The sequence below is a fragment of the Hylobates moloch genome, unplaced genomic scaffold (assembly GCF_009828535.3).
Source record: "Hylobates moloch isolate HMO894 unplaced genomic scaffold, HMol_V3 SCAFFOLD_14, whole genome shotgun sequence".
In the NCBI taxonomy this organism is placed as follows: Eukaryota; Metazoa; Chordata; class Mammalia; order Primates; family Hylobatidae; genus Hylobates; species Hylobates moloch.
The window spans coordinates 70837188-70861113 of NW_026652289.1; the positions used below are offsets into that span (position 1 = coordinate 70837188).

Genomic DNA, 23926 nt, shown 5'->3' on the forward strand with positions numbered 1-23926 from the left:
CTAGGATTACACCACTGCACTCTAGCCTGGGCGACAGAGTAAGAAGAGTAAGACTGTGTCTCAAAAAAAAAAAAAAAAAAAAGATTTAGCTGGGCACGGTGGCATGCACCTCTAGTCCCAGCTACTTGGGAGGCTGAGATGGGAAAATCGACTGAGCCTGGAGATCACGCTGCAGTGACTCATCATTGCACCACTGCTCTCCAGCTTGGGTGACAGAGCGAGACGCTGTCTACAAATTTTTTTTACATTAAAAAGCTAGGCCCAGTGGCTCACGCCTATAATCCCAGCACTTTGAGAAGCCGAGGCAGGTGGATCACTTGAGGTCAGGAGTTCGAGACCAGCCTGGCCAACATGGTGAAACCCCATCTGTACTAAAAATACAAAAATTAGCTGGGCGTTGTGGTGCACACCTGTAATCCCAGCTACTCAGGAGCTGAGGTGGGAGAATCCCTTGAACCTGGGAGGTGGAGGCTGCAGTGAGCTAAGATTGCATCAATACACTCCACCCTGGGCCACAGTGAGACTCTGTCTCAAAAAAAAAAAAAAAAAAAAAAAAAAGATTAAACAAAAGCTTGTTCTTTAAAAAGACTAATAAGACTAAACAATAAAAAGAAATTCTAAATAAATAAAACATAAATGACTACAGATTTTTAAAATTAAATCTAGATGAAAGAGGTAAAGTCCTAGAAAATACCAAAATTAATACAAGAAATACCTGTTTTATGTCAATAGGTTTTAAATACACTGAACTAGTTAAGTTTTCCCTCCTAAAAATATCTAGCTTAGATTACGTTTCAGGTAAATTCAAACTTTCAGTAAGAATTCCTGTCTTATATAAACTGTTCTAAAAAATAGAAAAAGAACAAAACCTAACTAGCCCATTTTATGAGGATTGTAGAATCTTTATTCCAAAACCACATAAGCAAAATGCAGGAAAAGAAGGGTATAGTCTTATTTCATAGTGACATGATTTGGCTGTGTCCCCACCCAAACCTCATCTTGAATTGTAGCTTCCATAACTCCCACGTGTTGTGGGAGGAACCCGGTGGGAGGTGATTGAATCATGGGGGTGGTCTTTCTCATGCTGTTCTTCTGAGAGGGAACAAATCACTCTTATAAAGGGGTGATTTACTTTATAATAAATTATATATTTTATATATTTTGATAGTATTTTATAAAGGGGAGTCCCCCTACAGAAGCTCTCTTGCCTGCTGCCATGTAAGACCTGACTGTGCTCCTCATTCGCCTTCAGCTATGACTGTGAGGCTTCCCCAGCCATGTGGAACTGTGAGTTCATTAAACCACTTTCCTTTATAAATTACCCAGTCTTGGGTATGTCTTTATTAGCAGCATGAGAACAGACTAATACAACTAGTGAATACAGATGTAAAACATCCAATCAAGTAGTGTTTATCTCAGGAATAATCAGTATCTCAAAATCTAACCAGAAATTTATCATATAAATAGACTAAAGGAGAAAAATAACCCAGAGCAAGAAACTGAACCTTAATTGATACAGAAAGAGCAGTTGATAAAATTCAACATCTACTTATGATAAAAAACTCTGGACTGGGGATGGTGGCTCACAGAAGGATCACCTGAGCCGAGGAGTTCAAGACCAGCCTGGGCAACACAGCAAGACCCCATCTCAAAAAATAAAAATAAAAATAAAAGGAAAGTTCTCTCATTTGCAGATGGTATGATCATCTATTTAGAACAACTGATAGAATCAGACTATTACAACTAAAAAGAGTTCAACACGTTACAAGTTATAAGATTAACCTACAAAAAGTAATACCACCATTTCTCTATGTAAGCAGTAAAAACTAAAGACATAATTAAAATAAAAACTATTAAGTACCTCAGAATTTTTAAAACCTTTTGTTGAAGTACTAAAATACATACAGAAAAGTACAAGTCATAAGTTCACAGCTTGAAGATTTTTACAAATTGAACACCTGTATTACCAGCACCCAGATCAAGAAATGGAACGAACTGAGTGTTGCCAGCACCCTAGAAGCCCCACTCATGCCCCTCCCATTGACTCAAAGGCAAATACAGTACTGACCTCTAGCGCCAGATTCACTTTGCCTGTTTTTGAACTTTACAGAAATAGATTCGCATAGTATACACATTTTAAAGAAAAAATTTTTTAAAGGAGAGAAAGAATCCCAAAAGGGATAAATACAACACATATTTACAAAACACTCCCCCCTTTTCCTTCAGGGCACAGCTTTTCATTGCTGTAGGCTGTTATTGCTACAATAACGCCTTCCAAAGTCTATTAGCTACAATTCTAAGAAACTTCAAAGAGTCTGTGCTTCAGTTTGCTTATCGTTTTTACAAATTGGAAATCTAATTTCTAGCAAACTTTCACAAGAAAAAACAATTTTTCCTATTGTTTATAATTCACTGAGTACAATTTTACTTTCTTCCATTAATTATGCTTTCCAAAGATTTATAATAAAAATGATAAAGCAACAGAACTAGATTCAATTTTCAAAAATGAAGGAACTGATACCAACCCCTCTAGACTAGAAACTGCCTTGGCCTACAGACGGGGGTGAGGCAATGTCTTAAAATTTTGAAAGGACAGGAACATGGGTCATTTAGATATTTACTTGCCCAGAAAGAATCAAATCAAATGATACTTCACAGCCATTTTAAGATCGAACATTCTGTGTCTATATCACAGCTCTACCTCTGATGACCAGGAGTTTTTGAGACAGTGACTAGAAAGGGAAACCATATTTATAATAGATTACTGTACTTCTAACCAATGGAGATTTGATGCTCTTAGCAGTTCCAGACACTGAGCGAACTGCACTGCTTTTTAGTCCTGTCTGTTTCAAAAACCCCTGTAGAGGTCTGTCTTTGGTGGGTGGACTGGCTTGTTTAAATAGAAGTACCTGCCGGGCGTGGTGGCTCACACCTGTAATCTTAGCACTTTGAGAGGCCAAGGCAGGAGGATCACTTGAGCCCAAACGTTCAAGACCAGCCTGGCCAACATGGTGAAACCCCCATCTCTATTAAAATACAAAAAAGTACGCCAGGCATGCTGGTGCAGGCCTGCAGTCCCAGCTACTCAGGAGGCTGAGGCAGGAGAATTGCTTCAACCCGGGAGGCGGAGGTTGTAGTGAGCCACAATTGCTCCACTGCACTTCAGCCTGGGCGACAAAGCAAGACCCTGTCTCAAAAATAAAATAAAATAAAGGTACCTACCCTCTCCTGACCTACGAATCGGAAGCTCTGGAAGTAAGGACTTGGTGCAAGTGCAGGTTTTAAAATTTCCTCATGCAGGCCGGGCGCAGTGGCTCACATCTGTAATCCCAGGACTTTGGGAGGCTGAGGTGGGAGGATCACTTGAGCTCACGAGTTTGAGACCAGCCTGGCTAACATGGTGAAACCCCATCTCTACTAAAAATACAAAAATTAGCTGGGCATGGTGATGTGTGCCTGTAATTCCAGCTACTTGGGAGGCTGAGGCGGGAGAATCGCTTGAACCCAGGAGGCAGAGGTTGCAGTGAGCCGAGATCACGCCATTGCACTCCAACCTGGGTGACAGAGCGAGACTCCATAAAAAAATAAAAAATAAAAAATAAAATTTTCTCATGCGATTCTATGCTTAGCCAATGTTGAAAGCCATGAATATAGTTAACAACACAGCAGACTAAATGTCTCATTTCGTGTTATCATATATCCATGAGACAAATGTTAATACAAGCCACAGAACATATATGCTCCTTTGAAAAATTACTGGTCACAATTTAAGTCTGTGGCACCAGCACAATTCAAAATGAAGAAGACTGCGCACCAGGAGTCGGAGGCCTGGCACTGACCTCACTATGGCTACTCACTGTGCCACACCAGACAAGCCAGACAAGTCAGCTTGCTGAATGTTTGCTTCATTTATAAGAATGAGAAAATAATATTTGTTCTGATTTCCTCATAAGATGATTGTGTATAGAAATGAAAGTACAAGTTATAAGCCATACTAAACTACAAGAAAGACACGAAATTTAGTCAGAATTAGTTGATTCCTAGGAGTTATTGCAAACGATAGAGACAGATCCAAAATGCTGATTTTCAGAATTTAAACCAAGACTTCCCCTTTATTCAACTAACTAACCAACCAACTAAAAACCACCTGTCTTTTAGTTAGACAGGAAAACGGGAAGGCAGTTCTGCCTCTGTTAATGAAAACAGAGGCTTTTCTTTTCTACTTCCTGCCTTCAACTCTCTGCAACAGCTCTTTCCAAGCTCGGTTCTTCCCACATCAAGAAAAAAACAAAAGTCAAGTAACTCAATGTCTTTTTTTTTTTTTTTTTGAGACAGAGTCTTCCTCTGTCGCCCAGGCTGGAGTGCAATGGTGTGATCTCGGCTAACTGCAACCTCCCCGTCCCGGGTTCAAGCGATTCTCCTGCCTCAGCCTCGTAAGTAGCTGGGACTACAGGCGCCCGCCACCACGCCCGGCTAATTTTTTGTATTTTTAGTAGAGACGGGGTTTCACCATGTTGGCTGGGCTGGTCTTGAACTCCTGACCTCAGGTGATCCACTTGCCTTGGCCTCCTAAAGTGTTGAGACTGCAGGCGTGAGCCACTGTGCCCGACCAAGTAACTCAATTTCTAGGAAACTAGTCCAATTTTTTTCCTAAAAAAAAATATATATATATATATATGATGAAACACAAACCTCAGCCACAGTGCTGCGAATGCGATCCACCACCTGTTCAAAGTCCACCAAGCTGAAGAGTGGCTGCTGCTTGAGACGGTGCAGCTCTGCAGCAAAAGTGTCTTCCTGGTTTTTCAAAATAGATCCTGCAAAATAGGAAGGCACCATCAAAGGAGGACGGAGAATACCCAGGACAGTTAGGGTTTTCTGGGGAGGGCTAATCTCGGTGGGGCAGCAACTTCACCTGCTTCTCAGACAAACGTCACGATTCTGCTACATTCTCAGGATAGGAATATTATCGACCACTCGCTCTGACCAGGCATGCTGTGGGGCTGCATAGTATTAAGGAAGAAGAGCTTTTGAGGGTGTGGTACATTGGACAAGGAGATTTCTACCTTTTCTAGTCAGGTTCACATTTTGATTCTCAAACATCTGGACAGATTCTCCAACAAATAGGATTTTTTCAGCAACCCTCACTGGAATGTAGGATGGCAAAATCTCCACTCGTAGGGAAAACTGCTTCAGAGATGGTGCCAGCATGTTCTCTTCCTCAATCAGGCGCTAGTCAAGGAAAGAGTACACATCGAGATGCAGTGTGAAGCAAGAAAAGGAAAACAAGAAAATACCTAGTAACTCTCCCAACCCATGATTGAAAGTAAAGACGCAAGGACTTCAAATCTTGTATTGCACAATTCTCAAACCACCCGTTTTGGAGAGACGTATTTCATCTTCAGGCAGCACAGTGGCAGGTGGAAATAAGAGTGGCTTTTTAAATACTGAGATTTGGGCCCTCACTCTGCCTTTACTACTGAGTAAAAACTTGCACAGTCGATCAGATTCCTTACTTATACAATGAAAGAGGTGGTCTTTTTTGTTTTCCAGGTCTTCTCTCTATGTCTTCTCTGTTAGTGCTCCTCAGGGCACTGTCCCAGACTGTCTTTTCCTCTCATCCTACACTTCTTATACAATCACATCGTCTTCTGTGACTGATCAGCATAACAGATAGTTTTAATTTTTAGGTCACAGATCTCTCTGCAATCATAAAAGCTATGGACCTTCCAGACAAATGTACAGACATATAACATTTCATGAACCTCCTGAAGCCACCCAAGAGCCCCAGATTAAAAACCTCCAAGCCCCATGCTGATGATTCCCTATGTAGATTTAGAGAAAGCTGGAGTGCTCTCATGAGCCCCAGGCTCAACCCACTGAACATTTCCCACAAGTTCCTCAAACTCAACATGCCCCCCATTAGACCCATCTTCTTCCCCGCATACCAAGCAGTATACACCCCTATCGTCACTACTTGCCCAGCTGCTGAAGGCAGAAACCTGGGTATCATCAATGATTCTTCCCTTTTGACTCATTTCCAAGCACTCACTAAGCCTATTGATTCCACCCTTTAAACATCTCTCACACCTCTTTGCTCTTTTTTCATATTCAATGTTAGTATCTTTGGTTTAGGGGACTATTATTTTCACCTAAGTCTCCCCAACACTCTCTTAACTGGTCGACCTGCCTCTAATCTTGATTTTTTAAAAATGATTTCCCACACAGCATCCAGAGTGATTTATCATGAAGTCTGACTGTGGTACCCACTTGCTTAAAATTCAATAGCCCCCAACTCTTTTCAGGTTCAAGTACAAATTCATTTCCACTGTTTACATGCACCTTTGTGATCCTGCCTCTGCTTAACTCAAGTTTCATCAAGTACCAACTTAACAGTTTCAAGTACCACCTCTCCCTCACACCATCTCTTATAACGTTTTACTTCAGCCTTTACTTGACTATTTCAACTGAATTACTACTGTTTCCCCCAATGAACCAAGTCCTTAATGGCCCCTGTACCTTTACACATATCATTCCTTCTGCCTGGATATCTCTTGATAGCTCCTCCCAAACTCTTTGCAATTTAGACACACTTCCACTGAAAAGCCTTCTCTAGTCACTCCAAGACCCTATCCCATGACCATGTTCCAAGAATACCCATATTTAGTCTTTTCAGAGCCGTTAGTACACTGTAATGTAACTGTTTACTTTTCTACATCTCTTCCCCTAAACTATGAGCTCCTTAGGGACAGACACTACTACTTTTTATTTGTAGCACCTAGAACAATGCCTGGCACATAACTGGCATTCAATGAAATATTGCCACAGGATAAATGAATGAATGGATGGATGGATGGATTAATGGATGAATATGGACAATGCAGAACTTTGAGGAGTCTAATCAAAACACCAAACTGGCCGGGCGCGGTGGCTCATGCCTGTAATCCCAACACTTTGGGAGGCTGAGGCGGGTGGATCACCTGAGGTCAGGCGTTTGAGACCAGGCTGGCCAACATGAGGAAACCCTGTCTCTACTAAAAATATGAAAATAAAAAATATGAAAATTAGCCAGGCGTGGTGGCACATGCCTGGTTCCAGGTACTTGGGAGGCTGAGGCAGGAGAATTGCTTGAACCTGGGAGGCAGTGGCTGCAGTGAGCCAAGATTGCGTCATCGCACTCCAGCCTGGGCGATGGGTGAGAATCCATCTTAAAAAAAAAAACAACAAAAAAAAATCTTCAAACTGTATTTAAATCTAAAATGTAGCTAGCTGCTCCATTAGAGTAGCTATATAAGTAAGACTTATAATCTCTCAAATGCATATATTGGGAAAGAGGAAACAAAAAGAATCTCACAAACACATTTTCTATTTTATAGTCTCACACTAGTTAAGATAAAGCCGAATGTTTACATCCAAAGAATTGATGGAAGGTGCTCAGCTATGAGCTAAGAGGGGATCACCAGAAGATCATTTGTGTGCATGCTTTTCTGACTCCTGGCAGGAGGGTGCTAGGCTGCTTTTCGGGCTCTCACCAAGTCCTGGAGTTCTCTCAGTTGTTTTCCTGTCAGTCCCCCAATGCCCAGATCCTCCTCGTCCTCTTCTGGCTGGGCACTGACATTACCAGAAGATGGACCCTGTTTGATAAAGAATTCTTCATGCTGGTCCAAGAGGAGTCCATGGAGCATCCAGGCTGAGAGCTGTTTATACATGACCCCATGACAAACGGCCAGGATTCTGGGCAGAGTAGAAAGTAAGAGGCTCAGAAGTCATGCTTTAAACTGTTACAGGATAAACAGAGGCCTGAGAATTTGATGAGTCATAAGGGAAATAACCAATTAAGTTAAAAATAATTGTGCTATTTTAATTTAAATGTGGGTGAACTAACTCACTGAATTTCCATATTTGCAGCCTACACAATGAAATCTAAAATGTTCAGTATATATTATTTTAGGGAAGATATTTTCTTCTCTTCTTTTATGTAATTTTCAAAACTGATGGGTCCTAAATATGTACAACTGTTTTATAGCAATAAAAAATAAAAATAATAAAAAATTTAAAAAATCGACTTAATGGAGTCTCTTTTTGGCTAACACAGTATTAAATTTGTTTTATTTCTGTTGGAATCACATAGGGAGAGAATATTCAATACGTGAGTGCCAGGTATACATGAAAAACTATTATCTAGCAAAATTCAGAAACTAAAACAAAATGCAGAATGGTTGTTGGGGAATAGCATATTCAGATGGTCTCAAAGGATCACCTACCAGATAGCATATTAATTAAAAAGGGGAAAATGTACCTCTATAATGGAGCAGCATGTGATGAAAACACCTAAGCCAAGCGATCCAACTTCATAACATCCGTGATAGGATAAACTTACTTTCTGTGCCTTCTAATATGATGTAATGGGAAATAATATCACCTACATAGTATTCTTGCCAAAAATGTTTAATCCGAATCTAATCATAGGGAAACAATAAATCCAAATTGTGGAACATTATACAGGACAGCTGGTCAGGACTCTTAAAATGTCAGCGTCATCCAAAATACCAAGAACAAAAGGCAAGGGGGACGGTTCTAAATTAAAGGAGACTAAAAAGACATGAGAACAAAATGTAGTATGTGAACACTGATCAGATCCTGGATTGCAAAAAAAGAACAGCTATGAAGGAATGCTGGGGGACAACTAGAAAAATCTGGATATAGTATTACTGAATTAATGTTAACTTTCTTGGGTGTAATATGGAATTGACATTCTATAAGAGAATCCCCTTTTCTTTTCTTTTTCGTTTTTCTTTTTTTTTTTTTTTTTTGAGACAGGGTCTCACTCTGTTGCCCAGGCTGGAGTGCAGTAGCACGATCATAGCTCACTGCAGTTTTGAACTCCTGGACTCAAGCCACCCTCCCACCTCAGCCTCCTAAGTAGCTGGGCCCACAGGTGCACACAGCATGCCTACTTTTTTTGTATTTGTAGAGACGGGGTCTCACGATGTTGCCTGGGCTGGTCTCCTAGGCTCAAGCTATCCACCCACCTTGGCCTCTCAAAGTGCTAGGAATACAGGTGTGTGCCACCATGCCCAGCCAAGAATGCCTTTTTTCTAAAGTGATACAAGCTGAAGTATTTAGGGGTTAAGTGTTAGGATATCTGTGACTACTTTCAAATGATTCTGCAAAAAAAAGTTTGTGCATTTCACATATACGTATAGAAGGAGAAAAAGAGAAATCGAATGTGGCAAATGTTAACAAATGGTGCAACTAAAGGATATACTAGCGTTTGGTTTTTGTTTTTTGTTTTTTGTTTTGAGACAGGGTCTCGTTCTGTCATCCAGGCTGGATTATAGTGGCGAGATCTCAGCTCACTGCAGCATCAACCTCCTGGGCTAAAGCAATCCTTCTGCCTCAGCTTCCTTACCTGGGACTACAGGCAGGCACCACACCTGGCTAATTTTTTTATTTTTGGTACAGACAGGGTCTCGCTATGCTGCCCAGGCTGGTCTCAAACTCCTGGGCTCAAGCGATCCCTCTGCCTCAGCCTTCCAAAGTGCTGGGATTACAAGCGTGAGCCACCGAGCCTGGCCTACAAGTGTTTTATTATACGTTTCTTTCAGCTTTTTTGTAGGTTTAAAATTTTTCAAAATAAAAGGTTGGGAGAAAAAGACATTACAAGAACTTGACTGTGTTATTTGTAGTATGCTAACTGAATGGACTCTCTCTTTTAAAAGATCAAATGTGAAGCTATTTACATTTATGCATTTCTGAGTATGTGGTCTGTAAAGTTTGGTCCCTGCAAACACAGAACAAACATGTATATATAGTATCATCTATTTAAGATTTTATATTCTATACACAAAAGTATAATAGAGAATTAAGTCCCTAAGGAATGTTCTGGAGGGTTTACTCATGCAGCGGTTAGAGTGGAGATTAAGAGTTGTGAGTGGCCGGGTACAGTGGCCACTACTGTACCACTGTTGGGATTACACCTGTAATCCCAACACTTTGGGAGGCCAAGATGGGAGGATCGGTTGAGCCTAGGAGTTCGAGACCAGCCTGGGCAACATAGCAAAGCCTTCTCTCTACAAAAAATTAAAATAAGAAAAAAAGAACAAAACAGAGTTGTGAGTGGCCTCAGGGACCATCTATCACAATTTTTCAATGAATGTCACAATTTTTTTAAATAAGGAAAATGGATAAATGGAAAGATCAAACAGGCAGTCTTTGATTGTACTCTACATATGTTTTCATATAGTTGTAATCACAAGATAAATACAATTTTGTATCTTTTGTCAGTACATATTTATATAAAATATTTTATATGTCATAGTACCTACACTTTTAGTGGCTTTATAGTCTATCAAGTGAATATATCATCATTTAAATTTTCTTCTACTGTGGGTAATTTTCTAATTTCCTGATATAGTAGACAACATTGCAATGAACACGTTTGTGCATATAGTTATTTTCTTCTATTAAATAGTTTTGTTAGGATAAAAATCCTAAGAGTGGCATTATGGGATTATAAAGCATAAACATTTTTAAGGACCTTCAATTTGAAAATACCAGCTACTCAAATACACGTGTTGAGACATAGCAAGCAACATCTGGCACAGGTAATGGAATTCCTGCAAGGATAACAGGATCTAAACATTTAAAAAGATTGCCTCAAGGTCATCCAGGCACCTAAATCCTGGCTTTGACACTCAACACTCTATAGCCCTTTTTGCAAGGCCTGAGCCATAATAAAAGTTACATGGGCTCCTCTGCTTATGGAGCTTTTTCTATCCTGGTCATAACCTTCCCAAGAGGGAAACCTGAAATGACCTGAAAATAAAACATGTGAGAAGTCAAATAATTTGACCACCCACCTCCACCACCAATTCCCAGTTAAGCCATGACTTACTTTTCCAGTGCACTTCGAACAGGAGGCAACCCCCCACAGCTGTGTTTGTAGACTGTTTCCAGGATTTGACAACCATGAATCTGTGGAAAATATGGCCTTGTCAAACTGGATTCCATTCTAAGAGTCCATGCAAGACACATTCTTATTCCATATTCAACCAAGAGGGTGCAATCTAGGAGAGACTGGGGATCAACTTTCTCCTAAGATTTACACATAGTGGTTCTCAAAGAGGGACCTCTCTCCCATCAGCAGCACAACCTGGAGACTCCTTAGACATGCAAACTCTTGGTTAGAGCCCAGCACTCAGTGTTTCCACAAGCCCTCCAGGTGATTCTAATGCACAGTAAAGTGTGAGAACCACTGCACTTAAAGCAACCAGAATCATTTAGAGTTGGAACACCAAAGCCAAGGAAAGCTTTTTATTTCAGGTTAAGGCCCAATTCAGTCTACTTCTAAGGTATATACTTTTTCAAAAATCCTCTGCCTCTATGTTCTTCAGACTTTTTTTTTCTTTTTTTTGAGACCGAGTCTTGCTCTGTTGCCCAGGCTGGAGTGCAGTGGTGCAATCTTGGCTCACTGCAAGCTCTGCCTCTCGGGTTCACACCATTCTCCTGCCTCAGCCTCCCGAGTAGTGCGACTACAGGCGCCCACCACCATGCCTGGGTAATGTTTTTTGTATTTTTAGTAGAGACGGAGTTTCATCATATTAGCCAGGATGGTCTCGATCTCGTGACCTCGTGGTCCGTCCGCCTCGGCCTCCCAAAGTGCTGGGATTACAGGCGTGAGCCACCACGCCCGGTCCCCAGACTTTTATTTTTACCACTTTGAGGTATAATTTACAATGAAATTCACCCATTTTAAGCATACTAATAAACAATTTTTAGTAAATTTCAATCACTGGGCAACCATTACCACAATCCAGTTTTATAACATTTCCACTACTCCAAAAAGCGCCTTTGTGTCTGTTTGCAATCAATCTCCATTCTCAACCCAAACCTAGAATCTTGACCGCCTGATTTTTAAAAACTCTGAAGAGCCTTGGTACACTAGTTTCTCTACCACCATCCTGGCAGGAAGGAAGATTCAGCCATCTGCAATCCCCCTATTTTCCACTCTCCTTCCTATAGCCAGCGGAAGTTGAAGGCCAACTGAGACATGCAGCTAGGCCTGGCTCCCTTATGCTGTCCTTGTTAACTCTATTTGCCTAGGTGGTCTCCTTTTATTTTGGGAGATAGTTTAATCTAGTGGTTAAGAGCACACCCTTTGGAGCCAGATAGAGCTGGGATATAAACCCATTTACTACTATCCGTGTGACGCTGGGCACACCCCTTAACCAACTTAGCCCTTCAGTGGATCGTGTGTGATAATGTATTTAAAGCACTTAGCACAGTGCCTAGTACACAGCAAGTGACAGTAAAAGCTGGATGTTATTTGATGAGGACAATCAGCTTTGAAGGGCCAATGAACACCCACCACTGGCTTTGCTGGCACAGCATGAACATAGCAGAGCACTTGTTTCTACACTTACACAGTTAAAAATGATGCAGCAATGTGGCAGATTAACTGGTTTACTAGTTATATTAATGAAAATGAACACCCCTAATAAGCTAAGGCACAAACAAAGAGCTTAAAAAAATGAAGACTTGAGCTAAAGATGTTTAAGCCATTTGTCAACTTGGTCCAATTGTGGACTAATTCAATAGGACAGCAGATTCTTCTAATATGAAATCTCAAAGCATTTATTCCTCAGAATTATTAACTCTGCCCAGAAAGACATTCTCCTAACTTCTCAATACACCTGATAAAAACCTGTGATAAGAATAGGCATATTCATTAAACATCTGGCTTTCACTCACTGATCTCAAAATTCTCAGAAAACTGCCAGCACACTAACCATAAACCTATTACCTTCTTCCTAAGAATTAACTTTCTGCTTCACACCCAACAGTTCTAAACCCTTACTGCAGGTTCCTCTCACCTGCAAACATCCGCAGCACTTTTTTTCTTACCCCAACAACATTCTTGGGCACATCTATTAACATTTCCTCTACCTTCTGGACCAGGAGGTGTTTAAAGACAGTCATACTTTTGCATTCCTGACACTTAACATGACAACCAAGCAGATATTGTTAAACGAATGAATGAATAAATAAAAACTACTAAAAACTAGGGTCTTCGAAAAAGAATGTAAAGCAAAATTAATTAGCAATATTCCCTCAGTGCTTAGCAAGGCAAAAGGAATAAGGAAAGTTCTCACCTTTTGACTTTTAATTTGTTCTACTACAACCATCACAGAGGGAAAAAGAAGCTGGAACTGCAAAGCAGAGAATAATTAGAAGGGTATGTAATCAAATGTAAGGGAAACAAAATCAGCTCGGGAAATGCTTTTGTTTCCAAATAGTTCAACTTAAGATAAAATGGCAATACCACAGAACAGTCAAGATCCAGCATCCTAAGGCAATTTGATGTGGAGGTCCGCTGCAGATAGGAAGAGGATGGCAAAGAGAGGCAGTTTCTTTTTTTTCTTTTTTCTTTCTTTTTTTTTTTTTGAGACAGGGTCTCACTCTGTCACCCAGGCTGGAGTATAGTGGTGGGATCCCAGCTCACTGCAACCTCCACCCCTGGATTCAGGAGATTCTCATGCATTAGCCTCCCGAGTAGCTGGGACTACAGGTGCATGCCACCACAATCAACTAATTTTTGTATGTTTAGTAGAGACGGGGTTTCACCATTTTGGCCAGGCTGGTCTCCAACCCCTGACCTCAAGTGATCCAACTGCCTCGGCCTCCCAAAGTGCTGGGATTAGAGGTGTGTACCACCATGCCCAGTCGGGAAGCAGTTTCTATTTCTGAGGCTGGCATACTTGTTAATACTGATGTCCATATAGAGCAGTAACATTAGCGTTAATATCAGACATTAAGTTTTAACTATATTTGGAAATCTTTAAACAGTTTTGATCTAGTAAAGCATACAAAAGGCACAAAATATAAAACGTTAGGCTCTGAATCCAGAAGAAAAAAAGTTCTCAAAAACGGTATCATAAATTAGATTATTCTAACACTATCAACAGAGTGCAAGGCATTTGGTTATTTGAGCAGCATACCTGGTCTAGGGAGTAGTTGACATGTGATATGGAGAGATGGGGATCACCCAGGAACTGCAATAAAAACTTTGTGATTAGAGCTCCACACAAAATATCTCAAATCTATTTGATCTATGAAAATGAGAAAGAATCTCATGATGTGCTTAAGTGTTAATTTTAGGCTATCAAGAACTGATAATTTAATCAGGTTATTAATCCTGATATTCAGGCCATAAAGAAACAAACCCAGGGCTCTTAGAAACTCACTAAAGAGTCTTTGCCATGATCTGTAAGCCACTCTGATCACAGGTCGGGCAACCACTGAGAGAACACTGTACCTTCCAGCCATGCAGGCAACTGTTCACTCTTAACTACCTGATCTTATCAAAGGGCATTTCAGATTCAAGAACATGCCCTAATCTACTGTCCCAGAGGTGTTTCCTATAACTCCTCCTTCTTACCTCTTGTTCCAAATCAAGCAGTGCTTGGCGATAAGGCTGCAAAACAGAATCCAGCCCTGTGCAGAAGGCCCTCAGGTAGATTCCATGTAACCCACCTTGGCCCTGCTGAGATGGATGGTGATCCTGAAATCAAACAAACAGAAGCTAACTTCTCAGCTCAGGCCCTGAAACTTGAGAAAGACATTATCAGGCTTGTTTCTTTTAAAAGTTATATAAACAGAAGATGGCCGAATAGGAATAGCTCCGGTCTACAGCTCCCAGCCTGAGCGACACAGAAGATGGGTGATTTCTGCATTTCTGTTTGAGGTACCGGTTTCATCTCACTAGGGAGTGCCAAACAGTGGGTGCAGGACAGTCGGTGAAGCGCACTGTGCGCGAGCCGAAGCAGGGCGAGGCATTGCCTCACTCGGGAAGCGCAAGGGGTCAGGGAGTTCCCTTTCCTAGTCAAAGAAACGGGTAACAGACGGCACCTGGAATATCGGGTCAGTCCCACCCTAATACTGCGCTTTTCCAACGGGCCTGGAAAACGGCACACTAGGAGATTGTGTCCCACACCTGGCTCGGAGGGTCCTATGCCCACGGAGTCTCGCTGATTGCTAGCACAGCAGTCTGAGATCAAGCTGCAAGGCGGCAGCGAGGCTGGGGGAGGGGCGCCAGCCATTGCCCAGGCTTGCTTAGGTAAACAAAGCAGCCAGGAAGCTCAAACTGGGCGGAGCCCACTACACCTCAAGGAGGCCTGCCTGCCTCTGTAGGCTCCACCTCTGGGGGCAGGGCACAGACAAACAAAAAGTCAGCAGGAACCTCTGCAGACTTAAATGTCCCTGTCTGACTGACAGCTTTGAAGAGAGTAGTGGTTCTCCCAGCATGCAGCTGGAGATCTGAGAAGGAACAGACTGCCTCCTAAAGTGGGTCCCTCACCCCTGAGCAGCCTAACTGGGAGGCACCACCCCAGTAGGGACAGACTGACACCTCACTCGGCCGGGTACTCCTCTGAGACAAAACTTCCAGAGGAACTATCAGACAGCTGAATTTGTGGTCTCACGAAAATCTGCTGTTCTGCAGCCACCGCTGCTGACACCCAGCCAAACAGGGTCTGGAGTGGACCTCTAGTAAACTCCAACAGACCTGCAGCTGAGGGTCCTGTCTGGTAAAAGGAAAACTAACAAACAGAAAGGACATCCACACCAAAAACCCATCTGTACATCATCATCATCAAAGACCAAAAGTAGATAAAACCACAAAGATGGGGAAAAAACAGAGCAGAAAAACTGGAAACTCTAAAAAGCAGAGCACCTCTCCTCCTCCAAAGGAATGCAGTTCCTCACCAGCAACGGAACAAAGCTGGATGGAGGACGACTTTGACAAGTTGAGAGAAGAAGGCTTCAGACAATCAAACTACTCTGAGCTACGGGAGGAAATTCAAAACAATAGCAAAGAAGTTAAAAACTTTGAAAAAAAATTAGAAGAATGGATAACTAGAATAACCAATGGAGAGAAGGGCTTAAGGGAGCTGATGGAGCTGAAAGTCAAGTTTTGAGAACTACGTGCAGATTGCAGAAGCCTCAGTAGCAGATGCGATCAACTGGAAGAAAGGGTATCAGTGATGGAAGATGAAATGAATGAAATGAAGCGAGAAGGGAAGTTTAGAGAAAAAAGAATAAAAAGAAATGAACAAAGCCTCCAAGAAATTTGGAACTATGTGAAAAGACCAAACCTACGTCTGATTGGTGTACCTGAAAATGACGGGGAGAATGGAACCAAATTGGAAAACACTCTGCAAGATATTATCCAGGAAAACTTCCCCAATCTAGCAAGGCAGGCCAACATTCAGATTCAGGAAATACAGAGAACGCCACAAAGATACTCCTCGAGAAGAGCAACTCCAAGACACATAATTGTCAGATTCACCAAAGTTGAAATGAAGGAAAAAATGTTAAGGGCAGCCAGAGAGAAAGGTCGGGTTACCCACAAAGGGAAGCCCATCAGACTAACAGCTGATCTCTCAGCAGAAACTCTACAAGCCAGAAGAGAGTGGGGGCCGATATTCAACATTCTTAAAGAAAAGAATTTTCAACCCAGAATTTCATATCCAGCCAAACTAAGCTTCATAAGTGAAGGAGAAATAAAATACTTTACAGACAAGCAAACGCTGAGTAATTTTGTCACCACCAGGCCTGCCCTAAAAGAGCTCCTGAAGGAAGCACTAAACATGGAAAGGAACAACCGGGACCAGCCACTGCAAAAACATGCCAAATTGTAAAGACCATCGAGGCTAGGAAGAAACTGCATCAACTAACGAGCAAAATAACCAACTAACATTATAATGACAGGATCACATTCACACATAACAATATTAACGTTAAATGTAAATGGGCTAAATGCTCCAATTAAAAGACACAGACTGGCAAACTGGATAAGGAGTCAGGACCCATCAGTGTGCTGTATTCAGGAAACCCATCTCACGTGCAGAGACACACATAGACTCAAAATAAAGGGATGGAGGAAGATCTATCAAGCAAATGGAAAACAAAAAAAGGCAGGGGTTGCAATCCTAGTCTCTGATAAAATAGACTTTAAACCAACAAAGATCAAAAGAGACAAAGAAGGCCATTACATAATGGTAAAGGGATCAATTCAACAAGAAGAGCTAACTATCCTAAATATATATGCACCCAACACAGGAGCACCCAGATTCACAAAGCAAGTCCTGAGTGACCTACAAAGGGACTTAAACTCCCACACAATAATAATGGGAGATTTTAACACCCCACTGTCAACATTAGACAGATCAACGAGACAGAAAGTTAACAAGGATATCCAGGAATTGAACTCAGCTCTACACAAAGTGGACCTAATAGACATCTACAGAACTCTCCACCCCAAATCAACAGAATATACATTTTTTTCAGCACCACACCACACCTATTCCAAAATTGACCACATAGTTGGAAGTAAAGCTCTCCTCAGCAAATGTAAAAGAACAGAGATTATAACAAACTGTCTCTCAGACCACAGTGCAATCAAACTAGAACTCAGGATTAAGAAACTCACTCAAAACCGCTCAACTACATGGAAACTGAACAACCTGCTCCTGAATGACTATTGGGTACATAATGAAATGAAGGCAGAAATAAAGATGTTCTTTGAAACCCACGAGAACAAAGACACAACATACCAGAATCTCTGGGACACATTCAAAGCAGTGTGTAGAGGGAAATTTATAGCACTAAATGCCCACAAGAGAAAGCAGGAAAGATCCAAAATTGACACCCTAACATCACAATTAAAAGAACTAGAAAAGCAAGAGCAAACACATTCAAAAGCTAGCAGAAGGCTAGAAATAACTAAAATCAGAGCAGAACTGAAGGAAATAGAGACACAAAAAACCCTTCAAAAAATTAATGAATCCAGGAGCTGGTTTTTTGAAAAGATCAACAAAATTGATAGACCGCTAGCAAGACTAATAAAGAAGAAAGGAGAGAAGAATCAAATAGATGCAATAAAAAATGAAAAAGGGGATATCACCACCGATCCCACAGAAATACAATCTACCATCAGAGAATACTACAAACACCTCTATGCAAATAAACTAGAAAATCTAGAAGAAATGGATAAATTCCTTGACAAACACACCCTCCCAAGACTAAACCAGGAAGAAATTGAATCTCTGAATAGACCAATAACAGGTTCTGAAATTGTGGCAATAATCAATAGCTTACCAACCAAAAAGAGTCCAGGACCTGATGGATTCACAGCCGAATTCTACCAGAGGTACAAGGAGGAACTGGTACCATTCCTTCTGAAACTATTCCAATTGATAGAAAAAGAAGGAATCCTCCCTAACACATTTTATGAAGCCAGCATCATCCTGATACCAAAGCCTGGCAGAGACATAACCAAAAAAGAGAATTTCAGACCAATATCCTTGATGAACATTGATGCAAAAACCCTCAATAAAATACTGGCAAACCGAATCCAGCGGCACATCAAAAAGCTTATCCAACATAATCAAGTGGGCTTCATCCCTGGGATGGAAGGCTGGTTCAACATACGCAAATCAATAAATGTAATCCAGCATATAAACAGAACCAAAGACAAAAACCACATGATTATCTCAATAGATGCAGAAAAGGCCTTTGACAAAATTCAACAACCCTTCATGCTAAAAACTTTCAATAAATTCGGTATTGATGGGACGTATCTGAAAATAATAAGAGCTATCTACGACAAACCCACAGCCAATATCGTACTGAATGGGCAAAAACTGGAAGCATTCCCTCTGAAAACTGGCACAAGACAGGGATGCCCTCTCTCACCACTCTTATTCAACATAGTGCTGGAAGTTCTGGCCAGAGCAATCAGGCAGGAGAAGGAAATAAAGGGTATTCAATTAGGAAAAGAGGAAGTCAAATTGTCCCTGTTTGCAGATGACATGATTGTATATCTAGAAAACCCCATTGTCTCAGCCCAAAATCTCCTTCAGCTGATTAGCAACTTCAGCAAAGTCTCAGGATACAAAATCAATGTACAAAAATCACAAGCATTCTTGTACACCAATCACAGACAAACAGAGAGCCAAAGCATGAGTGAACTCCCATTCACAATTGCTTCAAAGAGAATCAAATACCTAGGAATCCAACTTACAAGGGATGTGAAGGACCTCTTCAAGGAGAACTACAAACCACTGCTCAATGAAATAAAAGAGGATACAAACAAATGGAAGAACATTCCATGCTCATGGGTTGGAAGAATCAATATCGTGAAAATGGCCATACTGCCCAAGGTCATTTATAGATTCAATGCCATCCCCATCAAGCTACCAATGACTTTCTTCACAGAACTGGAAAAAACTACTTTAAAGTTCATATGGAACCAAAAAAGAGCCCGCATCGCCAAGTCAATCCTAAGCCAAAAGAACAAAGCTGGAGGCATCACGCTACCTGACTTCAAACTATACTACAAGTCTACAGTAACCAAAACAGCATGGTACTGGTACCACAACAGAGACATAGATCAATGGAATAGAACAGAGCCCTCAGAAATGATGCCTCACATCTACAACTATCTGATCTTTGACAAACCTGACAAAAACAAGAAATGGGGAAAGGATTCCCTATTTAATAAATGGTGCTGGGAAAACTGGCTAGCCATATGTAGAAAGCTGAAACCGGATCCCTTCCTTACACCTTATACAAAAATTAATTCAAGATGGATTAAAGACTTAAATGTTAGACCTAAAACCATTAAAATCCTACAAGAAAACCTAGGCAATACCATTCAGGACATAGGCGTGGGCAAGGACTTCATGTCTAAAACACCAAAAGCAATGGCAACAAAAGCCAAAATTGACAAATGGGATCTAATTAAACTAAAGAGCTTCTGCACAGCAAAAGAAACTACCATCAGAGTGAACAGGCAACCTACAGAATGGGAGAAAATTTTTGCAACCTACTCATCTGACAAAGGGCTAATATCCAGAATCTACAATGAACTCAAACAAATTTACAAGAAAAAAACAAACAACCCCATCAAAAAGTGGGCAAAGGACATGAACAGACACTTCTCAAAAGAAGACATTTATGCAGCCAAAAAACACATGAAGAAATGCTCATCATCACTGGCCATCAGAGAAATGCAAATCAAAACCACAGTGAGATACCATCTCATACCAGTTCGAATGGCTATCATTAAAAAATCAGGAAACAACAGGTGCTGGAGAGGATGTGGAGAAATAGAAACACTTTTACACTGTTGGTGGGACTGGAAACTAGTTCAACCATTGTGGAAGTCAGTGTGGCGATTCCTCAGGGATCTAGAACTAGAAATACCATTTGACCCATCCCATTACTGGGTATATACCCAAAGGACTATAAATCATGCTGCTATAAAGACACATGCACACGTATGTTTATTGCAGCACTATTCACAATAGCAAAGAGTTGGAACCAACCCAAATGTCCAACAACGATAGACTGGATTAAGAAAATGTGGCACATATACACCATGGAATACTATGCAGCCATAAAAAATGATGAGTTCATGTCCTTTGTAGGGACATGGATGAAACTGGAAAACATCATTCTCAGTAAACTATCGCAAGGACAAAAAACCAAACACCGCATGTTCTCACTCATAGGTGGGAATTGAACAACGAGAACTCATGGACACAGGAAGGGGAACATCACACTCCGGGGACTGTTGTGGGGTTGGGGGAGGGGGGAGGGACAGCATTAGGAGATATACCTAATGCTAAATGATGAGTTAATGGGTGCAGGAAATCAACACGGCACATGGATACATATGTAACAAACCTGCACGTTGTGCACATGTACCCTAAAACCTAAAGTATAATAAAAAAAAAAAAAAGATTTTTACATTGCATGTGAATAAATGCAACTTTAACTCAAAAAAAAAAAAGTTATATAAACAAATCAATTAGAGGCATTGCCTTCACTTGAATATTTCTAGTGATGAGAAATCCATAACTTATTTCACATGAATTACCGATAAATTCACTGAAAGCTTGACATAGCTCCTGCCCTCTAGAGGTGTACCCCCACAGAGAGCAGGACCCACCTGTTGTTGCACATGGCCCGTGTACTGTTCAATGAACTCAGTGAAGCGAATATAGTCTGTGCCGAGCCGGCAGAGTCGATTCAGGACACTGGTCTCACTGGGGTGGAGGAAAGGGAAGTCCTGCGATACCTGCAGGAAGAGGAACACTGCAGAAAACACCTCCAGTCACTGCCCCAACTTTCAGGCGTTTCAAACGCTTCATACTACACATTTATCGTTTTCTTTCTCAAGATGTCCACTTAAAGGTGTTAAGTTCTGGATAATAATGTATTTCCAAAGCACTTCCAAGGGGTTCCCTATCCCTGACCCAATTATTTGCTTCTTAAAATAGGTAACACACGCTAAATAATTTAAACAATACAAAATGGTGTACATTAAAAATGAGTCAACCACCCCAGGAGCAGCCCCTATTACCTGCTTCTTAAGCAATCTCCTAGGGATGGTCTATAAGGATATGGGGGTTTTGACCTGTTTGAAACAAAGTCTCTTTAGCAATATTGCTCAAACGGGGGTCTGCAGAGTCCGTGGGTTTCTCAGACATATTCTTAGGATTTACAAATTCCCTATAAAATTTTTCATTGTTTTCATTCCAGTAAAAATCTAAAATTAAGCATAGCTATTATCTGTAAGTGCACCTTATAATTGGCCATATATATTTAGTGTCCATATTTACATTTGTATTTTTAATTTAAATGAAAGCCAAATGATAGCCTAATATGCTATATATAAAGGTTTCACAGCAGTTCAGGCAGAAAAAAGTAGTGGAAAAATACATTCCTTCAACCAACTTTTTAAAAATACTGTGGTAAAATACATATAACAAAATCTACCATTTTAGCTCTTTTAAGTATACAGTTCAGTGGTATGAAGAACATTCACACTGTTGTGCAACCAGCACCACCATCCATCTCCAGAACTTTTTTGTTTGCCCCAAATGAAACTCTGTATCCAGCCCCTGCCAGACACCACTCTACTGCCTCTGACTTTGACTACTCTAGCTACCTCATATAAGTGGAATCACTCAGGTCGGGTACAATCGCTCACGCCTGTAATCCCAGCATTTCGGGAGGCCGAGGCGGGTGGGTCACCTGAGGTCAGGAGTTCAAGACCAGCCTGGCCAACATGATGAAACCCTGTCTCTACTAAAAATATGAAAATTAGCCAGGCGTGGTGGTGGGCGCCTGCAATGCCAGCTACTTGGGAGGCTGAGGCATGAGAATTGCTTAAACCCAGGAGGCGGAGGTTGCAGCGAGCCGAGATTGTGCCACCGCACTCCAGCCTGGGCAACAGAGCAAGACTCTGTCTCAAAAAAAGTGGAATCATTATTTGTCCTTTTGTGACTGGCTTATTTCAGCTCATCCATGTTGCAGCATGTGCCAGAATTTCCTTCCTTTTTAAGGCTGAACAATATTCCCTTGTATGTATATACCACATCTCAATTACCTATTCGTCCCTGCACTGACACTTGCTTCCACCTCTCAGCTATTGTGAATAATGCTTGGTGAACACGGGTGTACAAATATCTGTTGGGTCCCTGCTTTCACTTCTTTTGGGATATACCGTGAAGTGGAACTGTTAGATTATATGGGAATTTTATATTTAATTTTTTTTTTTAGAGACAAGGTTTCACTCTGTCACCCAGACTGGAATACAGCGGTGGGTTCATAGTTCACTGTAACCTTGAATCCCTAGGTTCAACCAATTCTCCCACCTCAGCCTCCAGAGTAGCTAGGACTATAGGCATGTGTCACCATGCCCGGCTAATTAAAAAAATTTTTTTTGTAGAGATGGAGTCTTGCTCTGTTGCACAGGCTAGCCTCGAACTCCTGGCATTAACTGGTCCTCCAGCCTCACCCTCCCAAAGTGCTGAGATCACAAGTGTGAGCCGCTGTGCCTGGCCTTTATTAATTTTTTGAAGAACTGCCATACCATTTTCCACAATGGCTGTACCATTTTACATTTCCATTACTATATCCCAGGTACTGTGCTAATACTTTGAGATAAAAGAGTGAACAAAATCAGATACAATTACTGCTCCAAAGGAACTTAGCATATTATATGGATGCATATATAATATGGATTATATGTGGATGCTATCTTTATATGACAGTAAATGTGGTAACAAATAGGCGAAGAAGAATTTTTGTTACCGAGTCCACAGAAAATTGATTAGGAATCCAATTAATGTAGATTTTAATGACACAATGCTAATCACATCTTCAAGTTAGTAACTTAAGAGGTTGCACAACACGGTGCTTAAGAACCTGGTCTCTTGTCGGGTGAGGTGGCTCACGCCTGTAATTCCAGCACTTTGGGAGGCTGAGGTGGGCAGATCACGAGGTCAGGAGATCGAGACCATCCTGGCTAACATGGTGAAACCCCATCTTTACTAAAAAAAAAAATACAAAAAAATTAGCCGGGTGTGGTGGCAGGTGCCTGTAGTCCCAGCTACTCGGGAGGCTGAGGCAGGAGAATGGCGTGAACCCGGGAGGTGGAGCTTGCAGTGAGCCGAGATTGCGCCACTGCACTCCAGCCTGGGCGACAGAGTGAGACACCATCTCAAAAAAAAAAAAAAAAAAAGAAAAAAAAAGAACCTGGTCTCTGGAGCCTGACTGCCTGGGTTTGAGTCCCTGAGTTGCCTCTTACTTGCTTGAAAGCTTAGGCAAGTTACTTTACTTGTCTGTGCCTGTTTTCATACCTATAAACTGAAGAAAATAATTGTGAGGATTAAATAAGTTAAGCCCATAGCCAGTGCTCAATACACATAAGAAATTTTATATTATTAACAAGACAGCTCTACCAGTTATCAAGTGATACTACTATTAAAATTGGCATTTGAGCGTTTCTTGTTGGCAGAGTTTTCGAAAAGTTCAATATCTAATTATTCTGAAACAGCAAATAACATCTTGA

General features: G+C 41.1%; 1 protein-coding gene across 5 annotated transcripts in view; it reads right to left on the reverse strand.

Annotated features, from left to right (window-relative positions):
• Window positions 1-23926, reverse strand: part of TUBGCP4 (tubulin gamma complex component 4) — a 48933-nt gene that overhangs the window by 22786 nt on the left and 2221 nt on the right. For 4 of the 5 annotated variants that reach the window (XM_032175246.2, XM_032175245.2, XM_032175248.2 and 1 more), the window contains exons 2-9: window positions 21017-21145; window positions 14441-14563; window positions 14001-14054; window positions 13155-13211; window positions 10898-10977; window positions 7533-7734; window positions 5067-5232; window positions 4693-4817 (exon numbers count right to left, since the gene is read on the reverse strand). In XM_032175246.2, the coding sequence (XP_032031137.1) occupies window positions 4693-4817; window positions 5067-5232; window positions 7533-7734; window positions 10898-10977; window positions 13155-13211; window positions 14001-14054; window positions 14441-14563; window positions 21017-21145 (936 nt within the window). Of the gene's footprint in view, window positions 1-4692; window positions 4818-5066; window positions 5233-7532; window positions 7735-10897; window positions 10978-13154; window positions 13212-14000; window positions 14055-14440; window positions 14564-21016; window positions 21163-23926 lie in introns of all 5 variants that reach the window. The other variant, XM_032175249.1, reaches the window with a different exon arrangement.